Below are 25,384 nucleotides of genomic sequence, written 5' to 3'. Positions count from 1 at the left end.
TCATGAAGATCAGTACCTTATATTATTTCCAGTGTGTGTGGCAGGTGGGGGAGGTGGTGCATCACCCTATAAAGTAAGATTTCTCAGGGCAGAGAGGACACTGCCACCCTCCAGAGAGGTGGGCAGCAGGCGGGATGGGGGCAGGGAGTCCATGAGAACGTGGCTGCTATGGGCTGTGTTCCCAGCTGTCAAGCGTGTAATCTGGAGTGAAAAAGAATCCTTTTGGTGGTGGAGGTCCTACAGAGGATACTGCGGGGTACTCTAAATCAATTTTGTACCCTAGACACCCAGTTGACTGTCCTCTCTTCTCCACTAAGACAGGAAAAAAAAAAAAAAAAGGAATCTGCACTCCTGCACAGTGCCAGTAGCACAGGACAGGGATGAAGAGCTTTCAGAGCCAGACTATCGGCCTTATAGCTGTGATTTTCTTTTTGTTATTAAATCTGATGCTTTTGTTCTTTCCAGTTTCTACCACATTGTTTCATTTCCATTTGGGAAGAGGATGTTGAGGTGGCTGAATTTGAGAGAGGTACTAAAATAATGTTCAAACTGCTTGTTCCCCTGCTAGGCTGGTCGGAGCCCCTTCCCTGAGCCAGAGCTGACAGGAGCTGCTTGTTCTTCTTGGAGAAGGAGTGGGAGTAGAGAAAAGAACGAATGAGAGTTGCTCCTACACTTTCTCAGGGGCTCTGAGGATCCGTCCCCCCCAGGAAACCACTTTCGTTCCCCAAGCCCCTCTGCTGCTCGTTAGTTGCCCTCCAGACTAGAAAGCCATGGTTTGTGCTGGGGCTGGGTGGGGCTCCAGGGACAGTTTAGGCTCTGGCCCTCCAAAGGGGAGGGGGTGGCTATAGAGCAATCAGAGGGTCACAGCTCAGTCTGTACCATTTGCTTGTCACCTTGAGAAGTTCCACCTTGTCTAGCAAAACCTCCTTTCAGAGGCAGCCACCACAAAGGGCTCTTATGAGAGCTACTGCCCCACCCCCACCTTCACTTCCACTCCCTTTACCATTATTTTTCTTTGGGGGCAGAGCTGAGGGGCCTTCCTGCTATGACTCTGAGGGGCTGTACTTATTTTAAAAGGAGATTCAAGTCTAGAGACTTCCCATACCAGAGATTCATTTTTCTGATTTTCCAGTATACTTGGAGGACACTCAAGGGGTGAAGTAAGGCTTTCCTTTTCTAGAGGGCATTTTGTCTTTTCCCTCTTTCAGCCTCTTGAGCTATTTGGAGATTTAAGAAGAGAAGTGAGAGCCAGCTTCTAGTACCACTAGACCTCAGAACAGGGACCACTTCCTTACAGGGGTAGGAGATGGCAGGGAGAAATGGATGTCTCATTGGTAAGAGGCATTATAGTGTAGTGATTCAAGTGTAGGTTCTAGAGTTCAACTTCCTGGGCCTTCCGTTTCCCCATTCTGCTGTGACCTTGGTCAAGTTACTTAATCTCTTCAAGCCTTTGTTTTCTTATATATAAAATGAGATTGGGCTTCAAGTCATGACAAATAAGTAACTTAAAAAAACCAAAAATAAATAAAATGAGAATGATTTTAGAGCCCAACTGATAGGGTAACAGTGGAGGTTAATTGTAGTAATGTGTCAAAATGCATAGCCTAAGTACCTAGCACATATAAAGCATTTACAAAGTTAATCTTATTAATATTTTTCAAGCCTTCTGTTTGGACCTCTTTTCATAGTCTCTCTTTCCATCCCCCTCCTCTTCTGACTCTGCAGTCCAGAGAGCTAGCCAGGCCTCAGACTGAACCAGAAAAATCTGAACAGTATACATAGGACTTGGACTTTGTCTCAAACTGTTTTGAACTCTGCACCTATCTTACTCCATTGCATTTACAGCATCATGAGAGAGAGGCAGCAAAATTATCTCATTTTGAAGGGAGGCCACAAAGAAAGTGATTTAGTAACTTGACTAGATTGCATACATGCATGCTTGCTATATGACTGTATGGCTGCATCCATTCTCCCACCTTGTTTTTAAAGGTCGGGGGGGGCGAGTTGGACTATGACTTAATTAATTTGCAAGGTCCCTAAACACAAGATTAAGTTTGGGTTTCTGTGTGTTCTTTTTCCTTATAGCCCAGCACTGAGTGGATGCTCAGGAGCTGGAGGCTAATCATAGAGCGTGGCGAGGTCGGCCGCAACAGGGCAGCATGATCAGGGAAGACCTTGTTGCAGGGACAGACCCAAACAAAGCTAAATCAGACCAAACACAGGGGCAGTGTCAGCTCTCTCTTCAGTTTCACATTTGGACCTTCAAGGGCAGTGTGCCTTGTGTATTTAGGGTACTATGTGTTCTCCCAAATCACCAAGGTTTCTGATCAGTGAACTGATAGAGGGATATTCTGTGAGGACAGAGAGAGAGACCCAGTATCAGGGTTGGTTATTGCCTGAAACTCAGAGATAGCTCATCCAAGTGAGCTGCTATGGAAAATTTGAAATGAGGAGAAAGGAGAATGAAACAGTTGTCTTCTAAAAATCCAGATATCACCACCCTATCTCTTTTCTCTGTCCTGAGAATTTTTTCTCTCAGACTCTGAGGAAACTGTGAAATTAATCCCCTCAAAAACCATTTGGCTGTTAGCTATTTTTATGATCTATATCTGCAGGTCGTATTTTTGTGTTTTCCAGATAGCCCCTATTGAGTGTATATTACTTGAAAATGGAAATGACATAGCAGAGCATTTGCACAAGCCACATTAGGAAGCAGGAAATGGTGGTAAGAGAGTTCTTGGTTCAAGCATTGTGGGATCAGTTGGGCTGTGCAGAATACTCTTGCTAAAATGTTGTTGGAAGCAAGCTGTTTGTGCTTTGTGTGCTTCTGGAGAGAGTAGGAGCTTTACTCTTTACTGTTATACTTGCCACCCAGAAAAGAGGGTGGAGAGAATGAAGATGAAGCCCTGGCCTCTTGGGTAGGTCCTGAAGAATTGGAGAGTAAAGGAGAGCTTTGAGAAGCAGGGGCTATTTGGGGGGAGGTAGGGAGACAATACCTACTGAGCAGGCACCCTTTAACATATCATCCCACGGAATCCTTCCATCAGCCTCATCAAAGTAGCTGTTAGTCTCCTCATTTTTCTGGTAAGGGAACAGAGGCTAAAAGGGGTTAGTAACATACCTGGTAACTGGCAAAGCCGGGATTTAAACCCAGGACCTTCTGATGCAAAAGCCATGCTGCCTCGGTCATTACTAGAGACCGAGGAGTCGGCTAGTGTGGTGATGGTGGGCAGTGAACTACCCACAGGTTACTGGGTAGATTTCTGTGTCTCCCTGATCTGGACCTTGACTGGATAATAGTATGCTTTGGGACACCAATGGAGAGAAGTTAATACAGATGCTCCTCAACTTACAATGGGGCCGCATCCCAATAAATCCATCCTAAGTTGAAAATAGTAGAGCCAGGCGTGGTGGCTCATGCTTGTAACCCCAGCACTTTGGGAGGCCAAGGCGGATGGATCACCTGAGGTCAGGAGTTCGAGACCATCCTGACCAACATGGTGCAGCCCCATCTCTATTAAAAATACAAAAATTAGGCGGGCGTGGCAGCAGGCGCCCATGGTCCCAGCTGCTTGGGAGGCTGAGGCAAGAGAATCGCTTGAACCTGGGAGAAGGAGGTTGCAATGAGCGGAGATTGCACTCCAGCCTGGGAGACAGAGCAAGACTTCATCTCAAAAAAAAAAAAAAAAAAAAAAGGGAAAGAAAGAAAATATCGTAAGTTGAAAGTGTGTTTTTGACTTATGAGACTATCCAAAGATAGCCCCATCATAGGTCAAGGAGTGTAATGAATGCCTATCACTTTCACATCATCAGTAAAATAGAAAAATCGTAAGTCAGGGACCATCTGTAATTGGATCAGACCTGGTTTCTCTATGTACTTTATCATTAGGGCATTTCTTAAGTCCACTTAGCACTCACTGGAGTAGGGCCAGGCAAGAAAAGTCTCAGTGTGCCTTGCAAAGGGAAGGAACAGACATTTCTTGGGCACTTACTCAATTCTCTCATTTAATTCTTTCACATATTCTGTGATGTAAATGTTGTTAGTCTTGATCCCTCAGTGCCTGACTCCCAATGTCTCTCCTTTCCCTCCCCTCTCTCTCACAATAAACCATTAAGTATGATGGCTTGCCCACAGTGTCACAGCTAGCCAGTAGAAGACCACCTTAGGTACAAATCCACATCTTGGAGACCATAAGGCCAGAACTTAAAGTGTATTTCCTTTTTTTTTTCTAATTCCTGAATAGCCTTGCTTCTTCCTCTTTGAGTGAGAAGCTACTTTGGGCTTTCTTTTTTAAACCTTGATACTATCCTCATGCATTGGGTTCATCTTTCCTTCTGACTCTCAGCGTTTTACTACTGCAGTTGGGTCTGTGTCATGGATCCAGGGCCATTTCAGATTATCTTTGATTTAGGGATTTCATTTGGATGGTAATAGTACCATCTCACAGAGTATACATTTTAATTAGCTATATATTTGTTGGTGATCTCCCCTCTAGAATGTAAACTTCAAGAGAGCAGGGAATTTTATCTCTTTTGTTCACTACCGTATTCCCAGCATCTAAATAGTCCCAAACACCACAGTAGATGATCAGCAAATATTTGTTAAATATGAATGGATTGGCAGAGGGGGAGTTACGTTTCTTGAAGAGTCCTTCTCTTTAGAGTCTTCTTCCTAAACTACATTTCTTGTTCCTTTCTCTTTATTCTGGCAAATTCCCTGGCCATTTGAGACCTTAGAAGAGTTTTCTAATGTGCTCTTATTCCTAAGGGAAGCTGATGGTTCACATTGCTGTGATTCCCTAAGTGGAGACCTGGGCTCCCGAGGGAAGGAAGTTTGTATCCAGACCAGCAATGTTTACCACATTGCAAGAGGGAGGAGCGGAATTCTTACTCTTAGGGAAGTCACGTGTTGTGAGCCCTGCCCTTGCGATATTGTGATGGTTAGTGCCAGGGCCTTGGGGCTGTGCCAGTTTCTGGGGCGGGTGCCAGAACCAAAGACATGCTCAAAGGCTGACTCTGGAGAGCTCCAGTTAGCTTATTTTCCCTTTTTCTTCATTAAACCTGTATCCTCAGACTGTGGGCCCATATTTATAAGGTGAGCAGTAGATCAGATCTAGCCTTTCTTACCCAGGATTCTAGAAGTTTCTTTTCTGAAACTCAGAGGAAAGTAAGGCAGGGAGGAGAGGCAGATTTTGTATTTGTAGTTGAAAATGCTAATTGGAAGCTCTCTAGAAAATCCTGAGAGAGTCTTGGGTTTTCTGGACCACTGGGAGTGAGTGTAGACCTCATGAAGATGAGAGTTACCTCTAAAGAGGGGAGGTTGGACCCTCAGAACCATGATGGGCTGCAACAGGGACAAGAAGGGGAAATAAAATGCCCTACAGGATTTCTGTCACTTTGGTTTGCCTAAAGTTTCTGGTATGGCTGTATACCAGGGTCCAAAGTCCCAGCGAACTGGAGATGGGAGAGTAATATAGCTCTTGTGGCTGTTGAAAAATCACACTACTAGAAGTAAGTAATGAGGAAGTACTAAGAGTTTAGGTAAATGTAACAGAGAATCTAAAAAGCAAAGCCTGGAAGCAGCTCTGGATTCCTCGTTGTTCCATCAATGTTAGTTTGGAGCCAAGGAAGCTTTGGCAAACAGTTGTAGAGCAGAGAAAGCCACTTTGTGAAACAAAAGGAAATTCCCTTGGGCATAACCTTAAAAAATGAAGTCCTTTGCAAACTAGTGAATGTGAACTTAGCCTTCTAGTCTTGTTTCCCATGAGACACATCCACATATCCTGTCTTCACACCTTTATGCTTCACTTACTTCCAGCACATCCAAAGTCTAACTTTGCAAGGCTTGTCTTGATGTCACCACCTCTGATGCTTTTTGCAGAATTCTGTGTCAAAATTCATCCCTTTCTTCTTCTCTGGTTCCCTATTACCCTTTGTTTAGAACTCTGTTATAGCAAATCACTTGAAAAATAAAACAAAACAACATATGTCTGCCTATCTCCCACATGCAAATCTTTGAGGTAGGGACTCTGAGTTACTATTTTTTTATTAACTCAGACCTGTTATGAGGGAAGGATTGATGCATCTGTTTCCCCTGCCTTGAATCCTGTAGTGCCTGGCACATAGCAGACTCTCAGTAACTTTTTTGCTTACTAGAATTGATTTTGGGTTAATCAGATGAACACATTCTACAAGTAGGCTGACCTGACTCTTCTTTCCCTCCCCACTTTGGGCAGTGACCCGCATTGTGGCTGGTACATCGTGCTCCTGGCTCAGTCGCACCTATGGCAGGGGGCACTATTTACTTTACTTACTCCTGACTCCAGCATTCTCCCTTTGATCTCTGCTGCCTGCCCCAGATAGCCACTACCATTGTCCTGCCCCAGGAGCTAATGTTTCTCTTTCCCAAGCTCCTGCCTCTCCACCTCTCTTCCCTAGTATATTTTGAGAATGAGGCCCAAGGAATCTGTGATAATGGGGAATGGCTAGAATGGGATTAAGAGTATGGTCTCTCAGCTCCCACGGGTTCCAGTCTGGTCCAGCTGTCTCCTTTTTATCTGCTCCCTTTTCTTGACACCTTGGGGAACTTGTTCCTCAGCTGGATGGCAGGTCATCTGGGATGTGAAGGATTGCAGGTTGTGATCCTCGGAGAAGCTGGATTGCCCTTTTGACTAAAATTTTGCTGTTCAGGGAAGTAAATAGGATAGTAATTATATGTGTGGGCCCTGAAGCCAGACTGCCTGGGCTCTAACCCTGTGCCACCACTTACTAGCTGGGACCATCTCAGCCAAACGGGGTCATGCTAGTGCCTACCGTGCTCATTTATTCACACATAGTTACTGAGCCTCTACCGTGAGGTGACCTCAGCGTTCTTCTAGATGCCAGGAAAATAGTAGTAGAAAACACAAAAATGGTTTAATACATTTTAAGTACTTAGAGCAATGTCTAGCATATTTAAGTATTCGACAATTCTAGCAATATGCTGTTGCTAGGACTTTTCTGAGAATAGATAGTCAGGTGGAATAACTTTGCCAGCAACTGCAGGACCAGATCTCTCTGAGAAGGGGAAGGACAGAGGAAGGGCTTAGATTAGTTTCCACATTTAGACGCAGGTCCAACATTTTTGGCACTTCATTTTGAGGTTAAATACTTAGGAGCTGAGTGAAGGTCACACTGAAAAATTGATGAATCTGTTTGATTCCATGGAAAGGGCAGGAGGAAATGACTCTGGAATGCCTCATTCTGCCTAACCCATTTGTGTAGATAGCACAGTGCCTACCAAGTCATGTAGGAGTGACCCTAAGAGAGGCTGCATTTCTTGGGTAGTATGAAGGGAGATGCTAGAGGTCAATATATAAGGAAGGAGGGCAGCTGTTTGCCTCCCCACCATCAGGGCTCTCTGGCTGTGGAGGAGAGAACCCTCTTTTGAAGGCGGTGTCTTGAGAGTTAGAGAGCTGAACTTAGGAAGGAGAGTGAGGTAGGGTAGAGGTGGTGTGGCCTGATAGTTTACCTTCCCTGTTTCAGTTCATTCCTCAGGGAATGCTGCCAGAGGGCTGTTAGACTCCTAGTGTGATTACTGGCTAGAGGCAAAGTTTGGACTCGGGGCACTGATTCATTGCCTGTGGTTTCCAGTGAAAGTCCAGGCCTGATATAGTCTTTATGGGGATAGGGTTGGAGTAGAAATGTATGTGACATTTCCTGGTAATCAACAAGGTTTTCAGCTATCCTGACTGGTTCAGCACCTGCTTTCCTGTTTCTCACACTTTCTCTTTTCTATCTTTCTCCCACGAGGGGCTTTCAGAAATGAATGCCCTTATAGCACAAAAAGGTGCCCTTGACCCACGATATGGGCCAATCCAGGATTCTTGGGTTGGTTCCCATGTGAGCTGCTGGCATGGCTGCTCTTGGGGACCTGCTAACTTGGCTGGGAACCATGGTGATTTGCACGCCTAGGAACAGGTGAAATAGTTCTGGGCCCTTTCCAAGATTCCGAAGTGCAGCCAGGTTTGGGACCACTAGATACCCTACTCTTTCATCTCATTTTTATTGCACTTTGTTCAGTCTTCAGCCATTCCCTCAACCCAGTTCAGCCAAGTGTATGAAACTACAACTAGGCAAATCATTTTGCTCTGGATATAAGTCCACAGTTCATTCTGTAGTGAAGGAAACAGATAAATATAATGTAATCATAACAGTGTTTCTCAGCCTTTTAAAAATTATCACTTCCCTGAGGAACCTTTTAAGACATTTTTTGCCTAATCACTCCCTCTCAGGAAATTTTAATGCCACAGATATACCAAAAAATCTATGTACGCTGTGTGTGTGTGTGTGTGTATGTGTGTGCACGCTTTATGCTTTAAAAGAGTAAATTTTTTTTATCCCTCAAGAACAGTTTTCACCCCCTTGGAGGAATCTCAGCCCACTGTGAGCCTGTGGGTGATAGAGTAAAGGAGCGTGGGACAGCAGTGGGGAATGGAAAATGGCAGGGGGCCTCAAAAGTTTTGTCAGCTTTGTGTTTCCTGTCTCCTCTGCCTGAACATCACAGCTCCATAATTTTTTCTTGTGTTTCAGTCTGTCATTACCATTTTGCTCTCTCTCCTTTATCCTGAATTTTATCATGTTTCTCTAGTTTAGGAATGAATTTAATGAAAATAGTAATTTGTTCAGCTCAGGGAAAATTTAGGAGAAATAATTTCCTAAAGTAGCCCTCTAGGAAATCATCCCTTTGGAAAAAGAGCCTAGAAATCTATAGGGTATTCATGGGAAAACATAATAGACCTAAGGATTAGGGGAAATAAGATATACATTTGGAGTTGCGCTTCAGAGGAGATGTCCCGAGAAATCTTTATATTGGTGCCACCAGGCTTGGATATGGACGCCCCCTATTGGATCTAACTACTTTATGTTAATTCATTTGGGGTTGATGCCAGTTCTGCATGTGGGGTATTAGATCACTTCTCCAGCAGTACAGTGTAACCAATGACAGTATCTCCTCTCTCTTACAGAAACTGCCAGAGGCATGCAGCATTGGTGATGGAAAGCCTTTTGTCATGAATCTGCAGAATCTGTATATGGCAGTCACCAAACAAGAGGTCCAAGTGGGACAGAAGCATCAAGGCACTGGTGAGCACTCCAGAGGTACCTGGTCTGTCTGAGGATACAATTAGGATCTAGGTTTATGCTGTCCAATATGATAGTTTTCTAGCCGCATATAACTATTTAAGTTTAAATTAATAAAAATGAAATAATACTAAAAATGTATTTTCTCTTTTGCACCAGCCTCATTTCATGTGATTAGTAGCCACATGTGGCTGGTGGCTACCAAGTTAGTGCAGACACAGAACATTTCCATCACTGCAGAAAGTTTGATTGGGTGGCTCTGGTCTAGGTGCTTAGAAGGGTTAGCAAAAGAACCAGGAGAAAGATTAGTTTCCCTGGCTGGGTGCAGTGGCTCACACCAGTAACCTAGCACTTTGGGAGGCCAAGGTAGGGAAGGCCAGGAGTTTGAGACCAGCCTGGACAACATAGCAAAAACCTCATCTCTTAAAAAAAAAAAAAAGTTAATCTCCATACCTGAGACATGTCAGGGAATATGTAGAAGAACAGCTGGCTATTTTGAGTAAAGGAAACTCTCATCCTACCTGCTGAAAGTGGGCCTGGGGAAATCTTCATAGCAGAAACAGGGCTTTCTGAAAGTCAGCTGGAAGTTGGACTTGTGGCTACTTCTGTCTACTTACATATTTGTACCAAACCCTGGCCTTTATCAGAATGCTTGGTGAATACTAATGTCTTCCTGGTAAGAAGAAGGCATTTGTCACTATCTTCTCTTGATCTTTCTGATTTCAGGAGATCCTCAGACCTCAAACAGTGCTTCCCCGCAAGGAATTCATAGCCAATGTGTAAACCAGCCAGAACAACTGGTCTCCTCAGCTCCAACCCTCTCAGTGCCTGAGAAAGAGTCCACAGTAAGTCATGAGCAGCTTCTTGGATGGTGTTCTGAGAGTTGGCACCTATATCCCCCAAACCAGTGGTCCCTGGAACTGCTACTTCATTGGCACTGCCTCAACAATATTGAGGGATATTTGTGACCAGGCTCCAAATTGTAGGTGTCTAGATGGAGAGTCATGGTTTTGCACATCTTCCCTTGCTGTCTCTTCTCTGTAGTTCTTGTACGAATGATGTGCCTCGACTCCTCTTTCACCTTATCCCACTTCCAGTGATGGCCAGTGATGACCAGTGATAGTCAGCGAGGCTGTTCCTTGGGGGAGAAGGGACATCTCCATCTCCTGCTTAGGGTCTTATATCACATTTGCTGCCTGACATAGACTTCAAAATACCTATGTCAGACACTTCCTGAATGCCTCTTCTTTCTAGCTGGGCATGGTGGCTCACGCTTGTTATCACAACCTGTGGGAGGCCAAGGCAGGAGGATCACTTGAAGCCAGGAGTTTGAGACCAACCTGGGCAACAAAGTAAACCCTATCTTTACAAAAAACAAAATTAGCCAGATATGGCGGCATGTGCCTGTGGTCTCAGCTGCTTTGGAGGCTGAGGCAGGCGGATTGCTCGAGCCCAGGAGTTCAAGGCTGCAGTGAACTATGATTGTGTCCATGTACTCCAGCCTGGGCGAAAAAAAAAAAAAAAGAAGGCCTCGTCCTAACCAGGAGCCATGAGAGGAAGAAAGTTCCTTTCCTAATTTCAGTGGAACTATTTCAAAACCCCTACTAACTTGGGTTCCCTTTTTTCTAGGGTACTTCAGGCCCTCTGCAGAGACCTCAGCTGTCAAAGGTCAAGAGGAAGAAGCCAAGGGGGCTCTTCAGTTAACCTGTTGTGGCCTCAGCTGCTGAGGATGGACTTGGAGAATAGCTTCCAAGCTTCACCTTGAAAGAAGCTTGCATGGCAGCAATATTTCTAAAACAGTGACCCAGTCAGAGGCCTACTGTAGGGGCAAGAAAACTGAAGTTCATGTTGACAGGCCCACAGGGAATTGGCCTTCCTATTCAAGTGGAAGCCAGTCTCTGAGAATCCCATGCTCTCCTCTCTTTTGGTGGAGGTTCTGTAGATTCAGGTTTCTACCATGGACTTTAGGTATATAGGGCAAGTCAGCAAGAAAGCACCACACACTCAGGGAGCCTTGTCTACCTTTCCCTAGAGTCTCTAGCCAGCCAGCCCCCGACACTCCTCAGAGACCCACTTCTGTCTTTTGCATGGAATAAGAAGCAGTCACACTCCCCTGCTTTTGGGATCACTTATGCTGTGGAACTCATAACCCAATTCACTTCACTGGGTACCACCCCATTGTTGTCTCTGGATGAAGTCTAGCCATCAGTCCAGTCCTTCAGATTCTTCTTAAACTTCTCTGCAGTGGCCAGAGCTAAACCTCCATTTGGAAACTTCGACCTTGAGAACTCTCTTCATGGTGGGCACAAGATAGATAGATGATTGCTGCTTTCCTGTGTCAAACTTGAATGCATTTTTCTCTTTGTTTCCAAAGTATAGGCAACAGGTTAAACTACCATGCGGGGTAGTTTATCGATCCTCCCACCTCATCCTCCTGAGTAACTGGGACTAAAGGCACACACCACCACGCCTAGCTAATTTTTGTATTTTGTGTGTGTGTGGAGACAAGGCTTTGCCATGTTGTCCAGGCAGGTCTTAAACTCCTGGGCTCTAGTGAGATCACTGCCCACGTCAGCCTCCCAAAGTGCTGGGTTTACAGGCATGAACCACCATGCCTGTCCCATTTCTGGTTTATTTACTTGTGATGGTTAAATGCCTCCTTATTCATATATCTTGTATATATACTGGTGTTTCTGTCCTGATGTCAAGTCTCAAGAGAAGATGATCAAACAATAATAAAATAATTATAATAAGAAAAACAATAATAAATAGCTAACATTTATTGAGCAGTTAATGTATACCAGGTACTCTAATGAGCACCTGACATTGATCCTCATGGCATCGTATGAGGAAGATGCTGTTAACCCACTAAGAAATTGGGTCTTGAATGAGTAAGTGACTTATCAAAGATCGTACAGCTAATAAGTGACAGCCAGAATTTAAGCCCAGACAGCTGAGTTCTTCGCAGCATTATTATACACACTAATGAAAACATTTATTTTCCAGAAAGGACATTAGGTCCTTCTTTCCAGTCTCCCACTGTAAACGTCCGTATCCCATGACCTTGCCTCTTTTCAATAGGATGTTCTACTCCCCTGGGCCTCTTCAAGTAAGGAGCTCTTGAGGACTCCAGGACTTACCCTCATGCTTTTTCCTGCTAGCAGAGTCTGAGAGCTCCACCAAGGCTCCTTCCCAGTCACTGCTGATAACTTTACCCCCAGACCAGAGGACCCTAGAGTGTGCTATGTGGTAGTGACTGTCATTGAAGTGAATTGGGAACTAAATAAAAACAGCCTATCAGCTGGCTTACTTTGCCCTTTCGTTTCTTTCTTTCTTTTTTTTTTTGAAACGGAGTCTTGCTCTTGTTGCCCAGGCTGGAGTACAATGGCACGATTTTGGCTCACTGCAACCTCCACCTCCTGTGTGCAAGCGATTCTCCTGCCTCAGCCTCCCGAGTAACTGGGATTAGACACCCACCACCAAGCCCAGCTAAGTTTTGTATTTTTAGTAGACACGGAGTTTCACCATGTTGGTCAGGCTGGTCTTGAACTCCTGACCTCAGGTGATCTACCTGCCTCGGCCTCCCAAAGTGCTGGGATTACAGGTGTGAGCCACTGCACTGAGCCGATCTTTTGTTTCTTTTCAGCATAATTTAGATAGTCAGATTTCATTGTCTACAAGGCACATGGGAGATGGAAAGGCTTCCCAAGCAAGCTTGGAGAAAATACGGGTTTTTCACCCTGGGCATTCCCTGTGCTCTAAGAGCACAGACTCAAGACATTTTTCATCACAGCGGGGCCAGAGGCCTGTGAATCCCTCAAAATAGTAGGTAAAATCTTAAGAGCAAAATGTTGATGTTCTCAAAAAGAATGTGTGACCTTCCAAAAAGGTTAATAGTATAGCTAGTAACCTTCCATCCACTGCCTCCATCATCCCGAAAGGTTGCTGTCTCCATGGGGGTATTGCTTAAATACGTCCTTAGAGAAACATTGCTACGAGAGGCCCTGCCATAGGCATTCTTGCCCTGAAGCCCTTACCCCCAAAAACTAGGGGTAGTGGTTGAGCATCATTCATCCTAAGGCAACTCCAGGGAAATCCCTGCTTTGACAAATTGGCCTAGCCAGGCTGTATTCCAGCCCTACCCCCTGGCTTGGGCCCCTCCCTGAGGCCCCCAGCCTGGCCCAACCCCCACTCTACATGCACATAAAAGGGTCGAATTCTCGTGGCTGCTCCATAAATTTTATTCCGTAAATATTAGTTTTCCCTGTGTTTAATAAAGCAGTGGCCCACCTCCCCGCCTACCCGCCCGCTCCCCGGGGCTGGGGCTGGGGCCAGAGCTGGCTGGTGGGAGAAGGGACTCTTTCAATTGCTTTGGAGTATTTTTAGAAAAAAAAATAATATAAGGTGGTTTACACGAGCAAGCCAGCAAACCAGGAGCAGGACTTGGGACCTCGAGGAAGTTCCTGCAGGAACTCGACCTAAAAAGTAGAGAAATAGCGCCACCTAGGTTGCAAGGCCTACTTGGCCTTGCCGGCTGGTCCCCCGTAGTTAGCTAGGACAGGCATGCTCTTTGCTTGGAGAGAAAGCCTCATCCCTTTCCACTCCAGCTGGATAGCACCTCCTTTTCTCATGCCTCAATGGGGACTTCCCCAGCAACTCTTAAAAGCAGAGCTCAGGCTGGGTCCTGAAAGATATCACTAGGGTCATTCTCTTCTCTTGTCACCAGGCAGCCAGTCTCCCAGATCAAGGAGAATTTCCAAGGGATAGTAAAGTTATTGAGAAGGCAAAAAGAAAACTTCTAGTCTCTATCTTTCCCTGACTCCTGTGGAGCTAATTCCTATGGTGTAAGGTGGCAAAGAGTGAGATCTGTGTTCCTATGCTCTGAACTGGAAAGAGTCTAGCCTGTTGAGACCAAAATCCTTCCACAGGCCTGGTGCAGCGCACCCACAGTGAGCACTGGGGGAAGGAGAGATGCTCACATTTCTTGATACTCAGCCCTACTGCTGCTTGTTTTTACCCAGCAGTACATTTGGACTCCCTTTTCTTTCCTTCCTTTTCACTTAGACCTCCCATTTTCCCAAGCCCTTACCTCCTCCTTAGCCCACGTCTGTTGGGAGATAAGCAGGGGCCCCTTGTATACTCTGTACAAAGCTGGCGGGAGGAGTGGGGAATGGAAAAGGCTGTGCTGCTCCTCCTGGTTTCATTCCTTACATTGTCACCAGGAGCATTTTTCTCTCTCCATTTATTCTGTCTCTCATTTTCTCCAACTTACAAAACTACACAAATTCACTCCAAAGAGTATAGGGTAAGCCTAAATTCTCTTAATAGTCCTTCCTCATGATATGGTAAGCTCACTTTGTCTGTTCTGCTTGTGCTATTAATGTAGACTGTGTTAATAGACACATTTCTTGTGCACTTTTCTGTTTTCATCCTTTCGTTAGATTATACTCTTTGAGAACAGGGTCAGTGTTAACCCTAACTCAGAAAATATCACTGCAGGGGTATTATACCATTAAATAATATAATTTTACGTTAACTAGGTTTTGATACAATCAGAATATGTTTTTCTAAACTCTGCTGTGAAATAGTTTCTGTCTTCAAATTTTTCTTGAAGAAAAATCTGTTTGAAAGGAATAAGTGACATACTGCAAGGAAGCTACCAAACTCAGAGCTCAAGAACCTTGGTTCCTCATCTCTGTTACTAACATGCATAAATGTATGGGCTAGCAAAATTGTAATGGATTACGCTAGGCTCTTAGATACAGAGGGGAATGCAGGAAGAGAAGGAAGTCCACGCTTTGTAGGAGGGGGATTCCCAGCTGCGGTGACACCCTGGAAGCTGCTACAGGGTACTCTTGTCCAGGGCAGCTCATTGCTCTGTGTTTTTTCCTTGTGTTCTTGGCCAAGGCCTCAGAAGACCTCTCCATGAGTGGAACATCCAATGTGTGGAGGGTATGAGGTAGCTTGTCTTATGTGAGGAAGAGGGACCATAGGGAATCCTTCTCTATTTGAGGATCTAGAAGTCCATCTGTTCTTGATCTTTCATCCCATCTTCTGAGACTTTTTTTTGTGGTGGCCTTTTATGTATCCTCTCAGCTCTGGGCTCTCAGTTCTCTATCCTAGCACATAGGAAATCATTAGGTAGCACCCAAGTATTCTAGCAAAGGCTTCATCACTCTTCTCAGCTATTAAGTCCCACCCCACTCAGTTTCTCTGTTTGGAGTCCAACAGATTTTGCTACCCTTCCACCCACTCAGCACCCAACTCTCATGGGTTCTTGAGAATCTGGGCCAGTCTACCAGGGGAACCCGGAAGAAGCACTGGAAGAGCTCCAGGGTGTGGGGAGCGCACAGCCATTGACTCACCTGGGAAGATTGTGCTAGGATTACTTGTCCTGCTGGGCCAAGGGCCAGTAGTTAAAGGAGCATGCAGTGCCACACTCTTCCTCCCTCCCCTTACTCTGGGGCCCAAAACAGTAGCAGAGTTAGAATTGGGGAGTAGGGCTCAGGGGCTGCTGGGAGTCCCTTCTGAAATGTGTTGTATTTACTTTTTCATATTGGCAGCTGGAAGGGGAAGCCCATCCCAGCTCGGCATTGTTGTCTAACATGGTTAATCAGATCCTATAATCCTGCTGTGGAAATATTGGGCCTCACTCAAAACAATAGAGACTGAGAATATTGTGGTTAAATTTCAACCAACTGCCTCCCTGGCCTGTTTGCCTAACCCCTACCCCCCTCTCCCGGGCCAGAGTCCTCCCAGCTTTATGGACCCCTGATAGGATTGACGGCCAGTCAGAAATGGGTGACAGGAGAGGGGAGAATGGAGTAGGGGAAGGGTGATCCTCTTGACTGCCACTTCATCCTGGCTTTTCCCTCCTACCTCAGGCCTTGAAGGCTGAGCAGGGAGTGGTGAAAGGGGTTGGAGCTAGTAGAGAAGCTCCATAGGGTGTGGGTCTCCACTCAGGGGTCAAGAGCAGTACTGTTGGGAATCATGCATGATAAAGACAGCCCTTACTCAAGACAGAAAAAGCCTGATGCCACACAAGAAGGAAAGACTGCCAATTTCATTTAGCATTGTTGCCTAGGGGGGATTTCAGGGTGTCCTGTCACGTGGGAGGAATGAGGAGGCACTAGTTGCGGAAGGCAAAGCTGGTAATAATTTAGGTTTTGTTTCATATATGACAGCAATACTAATAACAGTGTGATGACATTTGAAGGTGATACTGATGGCCCAGCTTGAGTGGTTTTCTGGTAGTGGTAATGTCCGTTGTGTTGCCCTCTTTCATAGGTGTGAATTAAATCTGGCAGGAAAATTTACATAATTAGAATGGCAAGACAAAGGGAATAGATCATTTCAGAAGGACAAGCTGTACAATGGTATTTTGAATTAAGAAAAAAGGAAAAGATTGAGTGTCTGGATTGTACTAAAGGGGAAATTTGAGACTGGGCTCCATGGCTTACACCTGTAATCCCAGCACTTTAGGAGGCTGAGGCGGGAGGATTGCTTGAGGCTAAGAGTTTGAGACCTAGGCAACATGGCAAAACCCTGTCTTTGCAAAACATTTTTAAAATTAGTGTGGTGGGCCGGGTGCAGTGGCTCACACCTGTAATCCCACACTTTGGGAGGCTGAGGTGGGTGGATCACCTGAGGTCAGGAATTCGAGACCAGCCTGGCCAACATGGTGAAACCCCATCTCTACTAAAAATACAAAAATTAGCTGGATGTGGTGGCGCACACCTGTAATCCCAGCTAGCCTACTTGGGAGTCTGAGGCAGGAGAATCGCTGGAACCTGGGAGGCAGAGGCTGCAGTGAACTGAGATCGCAACACTGCACTCCACCCTGGGCGACACAGCAAGACTCCATCTCAAAAAAAAAAAAAAAAGAATTAGTGTGGTGATGTGCGCCTGTAGTCCCAGGTACTCAGGAGGCTGCGGCAGATTGTAGGCTTATTGAACACAGGCAGTATGTTTTTGTGGCCATTCAGCAAGAAGCATAATGCCCCTGTTGGTGGTGATAGTGAATAAGCACTCAATGCAGTCAGTAAGTATATAATTTGAGTTAATACGTGTTTAAGGATTCCTGTTTCTTGTTCAATGTGGGTTTCTCTATCTAATTCCCAATACATTTCCTACAAGCCTGTGCCATTCCCTTAGTGATCTGGAATGTTTTCCCACTGGATCTTCTCATTTGCAGTTCGAGTCTGTGAATACCATGATGTTTAACCAACATGAGGTTTAAGCCAACTTTATAGGCTTCCTGTATCTCCCTTCCTGGTCAGCAATATAGCCCATTTTCTGGAGCTTCCAGTGGGGATCTTTCTTCCCACTGAATTCTTCCTATTAGTTATCTAAGTGGCTTAACCATTGAAATGTTTTCCATCACCTTTAGATCCTTTTGAAACCACTTTCTCTACCTGCTTCAGTTCCATTTGATGACTGCCATTATCTCTGAGATTCCCATCCCTCTGGATACCTCTTAGGTTCTCACAGCCAGGAACTATTTCCTAAGTTGTCTTTCTGGTGGAAAGCTCAGCTCCTACTAAGCAGTCCCTGCTTCAAAATGGCTTTGATCAATGGCCCAAAGGAGCCAGGCCAGTCCCTGAGTCATCACAGAGCACCCTAGGTGAGAAACCCTGAAGTGTTCTCTGCTGTTGCTCCACCCCTCCCCTATATGAACAGATTAAATAGTCTCATTTGGCACAGTTCTGCTATTTTCATTTGTCAAACTCTAAAAAAGCACACACACTTTGACCGTTCACTAGTCCATAGTACGGGAACTGGGGCCTCACTGTACTTCATCTCATTGACTGGTGACCCCTCCAAAAACAGTGTGGCTGTGACTTGTGCCTGGTACGTCCCAGGTACATGACAGCCAAGTACAAACTCGAAGTCAGCTGCCTCACAAGCTGGGTGTCCTAGTGAGGAGTCTTCTCTGCCTTTTGCTGAAAATATCACCGTGTTAAATTTCCCCTTTATTTTTAAAATTTTCGTTTATTTATTTTCGAGATGTCTCACTCATTCTCCCAGGCTGTAATGCAGTGGCACAATCATGGCTTACTGCAGCCTCAACTTCCTGGGTTCAAGGAAAGCCATTAGGCCCAGCCTGAAGTTGATATTTAAAGGATAGATTCTTTCCCCCAAATTGTTTCATTTTTAAAATTTTTTCCCCCATGGGGTCTCACTGAGTTCCCCAGTCTGGTCTCAAACTTCTGGGCTCAAACAATCTCCTTACCTCAACTTCCTGAGTAGCTGGGACAATAGGTGAGTGCCTCTACACCCAGCATTCCTCTCAAATTTTTCAAGTGTGGGAGCCAGGTGAGGTGACTTGCACGTGTCATCCCAGCACTTTGGGAGGCTGAGGGTGACGGATCATGAGGTCAAGAGATCGAGACCATCCTGGCCAACATGGTGAAACCCCGTCTCTACTAAAATTACAAAAATTAGCTGGGCATGGTGGCGCATGCCTGTAGTCCCAGCTACTCTGGAGGCTGAGGCAGGAGAATCACTTGAACCCAGGAAGAGAAGGTTGCAGTGAGCCGAGATTGTGCCACTGCACTTCAGCCTGGTGACAGAGCAAGACTCTGTCTCAAAAGAAAAAAAAAATTTTTTTAAGTGTACGAAGGAGAAAGTGAGAACCATGAGAGGGTTTCTCTCTCTCTCTCTTTCTCTCTCTCTCTCTTTTAAAGTTTAAAAGAATCCTGTATGTAAATACTGTTTTGTTACCTACTTTTACTTAATTATGTTGTGTCTATATTTATATGTCAATACGTAAATCTCTTTAAAGGGTAAATTATCTTCACTCTGAGCTTTACAAAAAGTTTGAAAAACACCCTCGTGATCAGAAAGTAGAAAGTTAAGCTTACTCACTCCATCCTCCTCTCCCGTGACTCTCCCACCTAGCTTTATTTTCTGTAGTCACAATGGTCTCCTTGCTATTTCCATGACGTGCCATGGTTCTGTCTGCCTAGAATGCTCTTCCCCTAGGTACCTGGTTGGTGAAAACCTTCTCCTCTTTCAGGTCCTTGCTCAAATCGCACCTTCTCAATGAGACCAACATTAACCACTCTACTTAACGGAGGAATCTGCCTTCTGACCTTGCATCTCCCCCTGCCACAAGCTGGCTGCACCCCAATCCTTTCACCCTGTTTTAGGTGCTTGGAATGTGGTGTTTTGCCCATAGTCCTTTCTTATTCCTTTCTAACACATTATTATTATTACAGATGGTCCCCAATGTACGATGGTTCAACTTACAATTTTTTGACTTGATGATAGTGCAAAAGCCATCTGTATTCAGTAAAAGCCGTACTTTAAGTGCCCATACAATCATTCTGTTTTTCACTTTCAGTATAGTATTCAGTAAATTACATTAGATATTCAACACTGGATTATAAAACAGGTTTTGTGTTAGATGATGTTGGCCAACTGTAGGCTAATATGAGTGTTCTGAGCATGTTTAAGGTAGGCTAGGATATGACATTTGATAGGTTAGGTATATTAAATGCATTTTCAACTTAGGATATTGTCAACTTACAGTGGGTTTAGTGGGTTCATTGTAAACTGAAGTGCAACTATATATTTTATTTTATTTTATTTTATTTTATTTTATTTTATTTTATTTTATTTTATTTTATTTTTTGAGATGAAGTCTCACTCTGTTGCCCAGGCTGGAGTGCAATGGCGTCATCTTGGCTTACTGAAACGTCCCTCCTGAGTTAAAGTGATTCTTCTGCCTCAGCCTCCCTAGTAGCTGGGATTACAGGCACGCACCACCATGTCCAGCTAATGTTTGTATTTTTAGTAGAGATGGGGTTTCACCATGTTTGCTAGGCTGGTCTTGAACTCCTGACCTCAGGTGATCCACCCACCTTGGCCTCCCAAAGTGCTGGGATTACAGGTGTGAGCCACTGCACCCAGCCTGTTTATTTATTTATTTTTTTAGAGACAGAGTCTTGCTCTGTCACCCAGGTTGGAATGGAGTGGTGCGATCTTGGCTTACTGCAACCTCTGTCCCCTTGGTTCAAGAAATTCTGGTGCCTCAGCCATTTGAATAGCTGGGATTACAGGTGGATACCACCATGCCTGGCTAATTTTTGTATTTTTAGTAGAGACAGGGTTTCACCATGCTGGCCATGCTGGTCTCGAACTCCTGACCTCAGTTGATCTGCCCACCTTGGCCTCCCAAAGTGCTGGGATTACAGGCATGAGCCATGGCTCTCGGCCAGTTATTTGTTCTTATGTTCATTTTAAATTGTCTGTCTCCCCAACTCCTGTTTACTAGAATAAAGTTCCATGAGGACAGGGATTTTGTTTTGTTTTGTTTTTTTGTTCTGTCACATTTCAAGCACCTAGAATGGTGTCTGGCACTTAGTAGGTTCTCAAAAAAATTTTTTTTTGTTGAGTGAATAAATGAAGAAAGATTATCACACACATGAGACACCCCTGTTCACACCAGCAGTATCTTGGGTGGTTTTAGAAATTTGTGGATATAAATGAAGTCTGTTTTGTTTGGGGCACTCTGTTGTAGGATAGGAGTGAGAATTAAATACCCTTTTGTTAGCTATAACCAGAATAGAATAAATTTGTCATTTTGCAGAAGCTAAGAGTACAAGTTACTAAAAAGTAATTGACTGTATCCTTTCTTGCTTTCTTTGGCTACAGATCCCCAGCATCCTTAGGGTACCATCTCTACCCAGAGGGACCGGGTAAGAGACTGTGGGTAGACTAGTACAACCCAGTTACAGAAAGCTGATAGGTGTGCCAGGGAATCACTTGAGTGTTATTGAACATTCACTGAACTAGTGTTTTCTAAGATTTTCTATTAAGCAACTCATTTCTTCTCAAATAGAGACTGGAGTAGAAATAAAGGTTAGGCATGGTGGCTCAGGAAAAAAAAAATAACTCATTAGTTAGTCAATGTGTTATAATCCATGTACAGAGATATATGTATGTATGTTGTTTTTCTTCTTCTTCTTTTTCTTTTCTTTTTTTTTTTTTAGACAGAGTCTTGCTCTGTCGCCCAAGCTGGAGTACAGTGGTGCAATCTTGGCTTACTGCAACCTCTGCCTCCGGGGTTCAAGCCATCCTCGTGCCTCAGCCACCTGAATAGCTGGGATTATAGGTGCGCACCACCACACCCAGTTAAATTTTGTATTTGTAGTAGAGAAGGAGTTTTGCCATGTTGGCCAGGCTGGTCTTGAGCTCTTGCCTCGAGTGATCCACTGGCTTTGGCCTCCTGAAGTGCTGGGATTACAGGTGTGAGCCACTGAGCCCAGCCCTAGATAAAAAAGACGTCTGTCTTTTTTTTCTGTAAATGTCTTTCTATACGATAAGAGTTTCCCACAATCTTTGGTCTCTGATTTGAGGGAAAAACACTCTGTAACTAATTCTGCCTTTTCCTAGCTTTTCAAAGTCATCAAAGCAAGGTCTTTAATGCCTGACTCTCTCTGAAGTACCTCGTAATGAGCTTATTGTTTGAGCAAAGGTAACTTGACATTCCCATTTCTAATCAACAGCCAGCTTTCAAAGCATTGTTAGTTTTGAGTGGCTCTAGTTGGATCTCCAAATGTGACCTGGACTGATCAGAGGCTTGAAAGGTATGCTTTTATTTCTGCACATGGGGCCAAATTTGCTTACCTTTTGGTAAGGTAATTTTGAAAAGGTAAGGAGTTGCTTACCTTTTCAAAAAATCAACAGTAGAAGTCAAAGTGACACCATCCTGTTGGGGAAGTGGTCAGTCAAATAAAGTATAAGGTGTTAAAAGCCCAAGAAGAAGGTAACAGTTCTAGAAGGAGGAAAAACAGTTACTTCAATTTAGGAAGGAAAATGGTTGACTTGAACAGAGGTGGACAACCCAGCATGCTTGCTCTGGGAATCACTCACCAAGAAACTGTTACCATGGAGTCAACAGGGGCCTGGATTCCAACTCCAGCTCCCTATTGGACAAGCTGTGAACCTGAGTTTCTGCATTTGTAAAATTAAGATAATAGTGTGAACTTCATAAGGTTTTTGTGAAGGTTTTGTGAGATGATACTAGGGTTTCCTCTCTTTCTTAGATCATCTAACTTGGCTCTTCATTACTAGGCCATCATCTTTGCTTGTACCACTCCCCTTTCCTGAGTATCCTCTTCATTCTTTTCAGTCATTCCCTTCCCTCCTTCAGAACTGATTTTATCCAAGAGGTCTAACCCCAGGCTAATCACTTCTTATTTCCATATTCTCCTAGACCAAATTCATCTAATCTATTAGCCTATCTAGTTTATAATGCATTATTCTGTATTCATTTGTGAGTAGCATTTGTGGCTTTGTAATTGTCTTTTGTTTTCATGATTTATCTTTAAGGTTAAATAGTAAATTCCTCAAGGACAACTGTATCTTCTACTTTTCTGTTTGCATTCTGTGTTCTTATGGGCCTATTATACAATAGCATCAAGGTAGATATTCACTAATAGAAAGAGGTAGGGGCTCCTAATCACCACTGCTGTCTTGGGGCACCACACATGAGCCTCCTTATGTATTCCCCCTAGATGAGTAATAGGAATCAGAAAACTGCTGCTATTCCTAAGTGAACCCAGCAGAGGATAAAAGTGAATTATAAGTAACATTTGTACTTTAAAGCTTATATTTGTTAACCCTTTCAACAACTCTATGAGGTATATGATATTATTTTCATTTTATAGATGAGAAATGGAAGTTCAGAAACATGTCTAAGGTCACACAGGTAGAAGGTAGCAAAGATGGTGTTCAGGCACGGGTCTGCCACCTCCACGTCCACTGTTTCTACTGAGCCAGGGTTGCTGTGCACTGGGTCACTGGAGGGTGTTGGACTAACTGCATTCCTGAAAGTTGTCTGGTTGTGGCTTACCACCCTTGGATTTAGAGCTGGATTGATCCAGTTGAGTGGCAGGATTAGGAGAAAAAATACTAGTCGACTATAGAAGTGCGGACCTATGCAGTATGTACATGGATGTGAAGATATGCTATAGAATATCATGTATATACTATAAGTACAATGTATTTGTACTATATAGTGTTAAAGTAAGATTAACTAAAAATGCTAACATGGTAGTCTACTAAGTAGATATTTAAATTATGTTCTATTATGTATTTCCCTCCATTTCTAATTTTTTTTTGTTTTTTTTTTTTTTTTGAGACGGAGTCTTGCTCTGTTGCCCAGGCTGGAGTGCAGTGGCCGGATCTCAGCTCACTGCAAGCTCTGCCTCCCGGGTTCAGGCCATTCTACTGCCTCAGCCTCCCGAGTAGCTGGGACTACAGGCACCCGCCGCGTCACCTGGCTAGTTTTTTGTATTTTTTAGTAGAGACGGGGTTTCACCGTTTTAGCCAGGATGGTCTCGATCTCCTGACCTCGTGATCCGCCTGTCTCGGCCTCCCAAAGTGCTAGGATTACAGGCTTGAGCCACCGCGCCCGGCCTCTAATTTTTTTTTAACTTTCACTTTTCTAAACAAAAAATTAATTGTATTATCTAAAGCAATACATAATTTGTTATCTTCAAAATAGAGCTGATTGAAGGATAGAAGAGATCTAAAGGTGAGAGAAGAAAGTGATTTTACCAGCAGGCTCAGGTGGGTCGAGCCCAGTGAGGCTCGATCACTGCATCTCTCTCCTGATAATGAGGTCACATGTCCCAGGCTATAGGCCATTGGAGCTTCCAGAGTGGCATACTCTGCCCCTGTCCAATTTTAATACTGCTGGCAGAGGCTGGCAATGATCAGAAAAAGAACCAGGTCTTGTTTGATAGGTCTAAGGAACTACTAGCCCAGTTTAAAAGCCACCCTACACCTACTGAACAGCTAAGAACATAGGCAACCAAGAAATGACCCGGGTACTGAGGCCCCAGGTTGGATTTAAAGTGTTCCAGGTCACTTTATGGTGCTCCCAGTCTCCACCCTTCCTCCATTGAAGGAGGTTGGACTGATGTTGACCCAAATTTGAGATTCAGATCTTGGAGCACCATTATGTCCTGAGAAAAGAGTATAGCTTTGGAGTGAAAAAGCTCTGCGTTCAGCTTTTAGCTCTGGGACCCCAGGCAAGTTACTTGGCGACTAGATCTTGAAATTATAGATTTGTAAAAGGAGAATAATGTCATGCACAGAGGATTCTTGTGGAGATTTTACTAATTGTGTAAAGCACCTGGCAGAGAGAAAAAACTTGATACACTGGTCTCCCTCTGCTTCTCCAGCACACACCCTTATCACTGCTCCTAAGTTAGCATGGCAGAGGAGGGTCTGGTCTTAGTGAAGCCCAATCTCAACCAACAAGGTGGCTCTGCTGCAGTGGCACACCTGATGGCAAGCTATGGCAGCACTTACAGCATAAGAACTTATTTGACATGGATCAGATCTTTACCAGATTTGTATTTAATAGGTTAGAATCACAGTCTGAGAGAGGAGAAATGAGAGGAAGAATGGAAAAACTAATAAATGATTATCAATTAGGACCTCTGAGAGAACTTAAAGAAATTGTCTCTTACTTGGAGAAAAGAAGATTGAAAGTAATTTAACAACTCTTCAAGACAATGCATAAAGGATAATCAGCAGGATAATGGCCCTAAACCCCAAGGCCAGAAAAAGAGGAATGAGTTGAATTTGCATTAGAGAGGGAGGGAGAAAGACTAAATTTAAGGCAAAACTTCTCTAGAAGAATATTATTAAACACTGGGATAGGTGACCGCAGAAGCCTATGGAATTTTCTTTCATGCAGCTCCATAAAAACAGAGAGCCCCTGTTTGTCTGGTTTGTGAGAGGTACTGACCCTGCTCCAGAAATCTGAGGTAGTGGGGCAGGAGGGAAAGGAGATGGAGAATATCGCAGAGATAGTTCTTGAGCCCTGGAAAATACAAGTTAAAGCTCTTGGAAAGCTTTCAGGGAAAAGAAACAACATTCATCTTTGACTAGGAAACAGAATCTGAATGCCAATGCAAGAAAGAACATGCGGGGTGGGGAGAAGGTGCGGGCAAAGGGGAGGAAAGGAGGCGATCCATTTTGTTTCCACATTGCAGGCACCACTCCACTCCTAGTGGAGCAATCCTAAATTTCTTTCTGTGGGCCTCAGTTTCCTTTCAAGCGCTTAGATTAAGCACTCTCTTGAGTCTCATCCAATCCTGAATTTGTGTTTATAAAACTGATCCACAGAGTGTGAGTAAATCTGTGAAGAGCTACTTCAGCCCCAAACCCGGTGGTGTTGGGTGGATTGGTCCTGCACAGAGGGGCAATGCACCTGCCTAGGCGAAAACTGGGGCTGGGCCAG

General features: G+C 44.3%; 1 protein-coding gene across 3 annotated transcripts in view; it reads left to right on the top strand.

Moving 5' to 3' along the window:
- NHEJ1 (non-homologous end joining factor 1) overlaps positions 1-11,885 on the top strand; it is a 90,048-nt gene extending 78,163 nt beyond the window's left edge. For all 3 annotated transcript variants that reach the window (XM_009183115.3, XM_003907975.4, XM_009183114.4), the window contains exons 6-8: positions 9,006-9,123; positions 9,847-9,965; positions 10,750-11,885. In XM_009183115.3, coding sequence (XP_009181379.1) covers positions 9,006-9,123; positions 9,847-9,965; positions 10,750-10,824 — 312 coding nt within the window. In that variant the 3' untranslated portion in view covers positions 10,825-11,885. The remainder of the gene's footprint in view (positions 1-9,005; positions 9,124-9,846; positions 9,966-10,749) is intronic.
- The last annotated feature ends 13,499 nt before the right edge of the window (positions 11,886-25,384 follow it).

Source organism: Papio anubis, chromosome 10 (assembly GCF_008728515.1).
Source record: "Papio anubis isolate 15944 chromosome 10, Panubis1.0, whole genome shotgun sequence".
In the NCBI taxonomy this organism is placed as follows: domain Eukaryota; kingdom Metazoa; phylum Chordata; class Mammalia; order Primates; family Cercopithecidae; genus Papio; species Papio anubis.
This window is presented reverse-complemented; position numbering and strand designations above follow the sequence as displayed.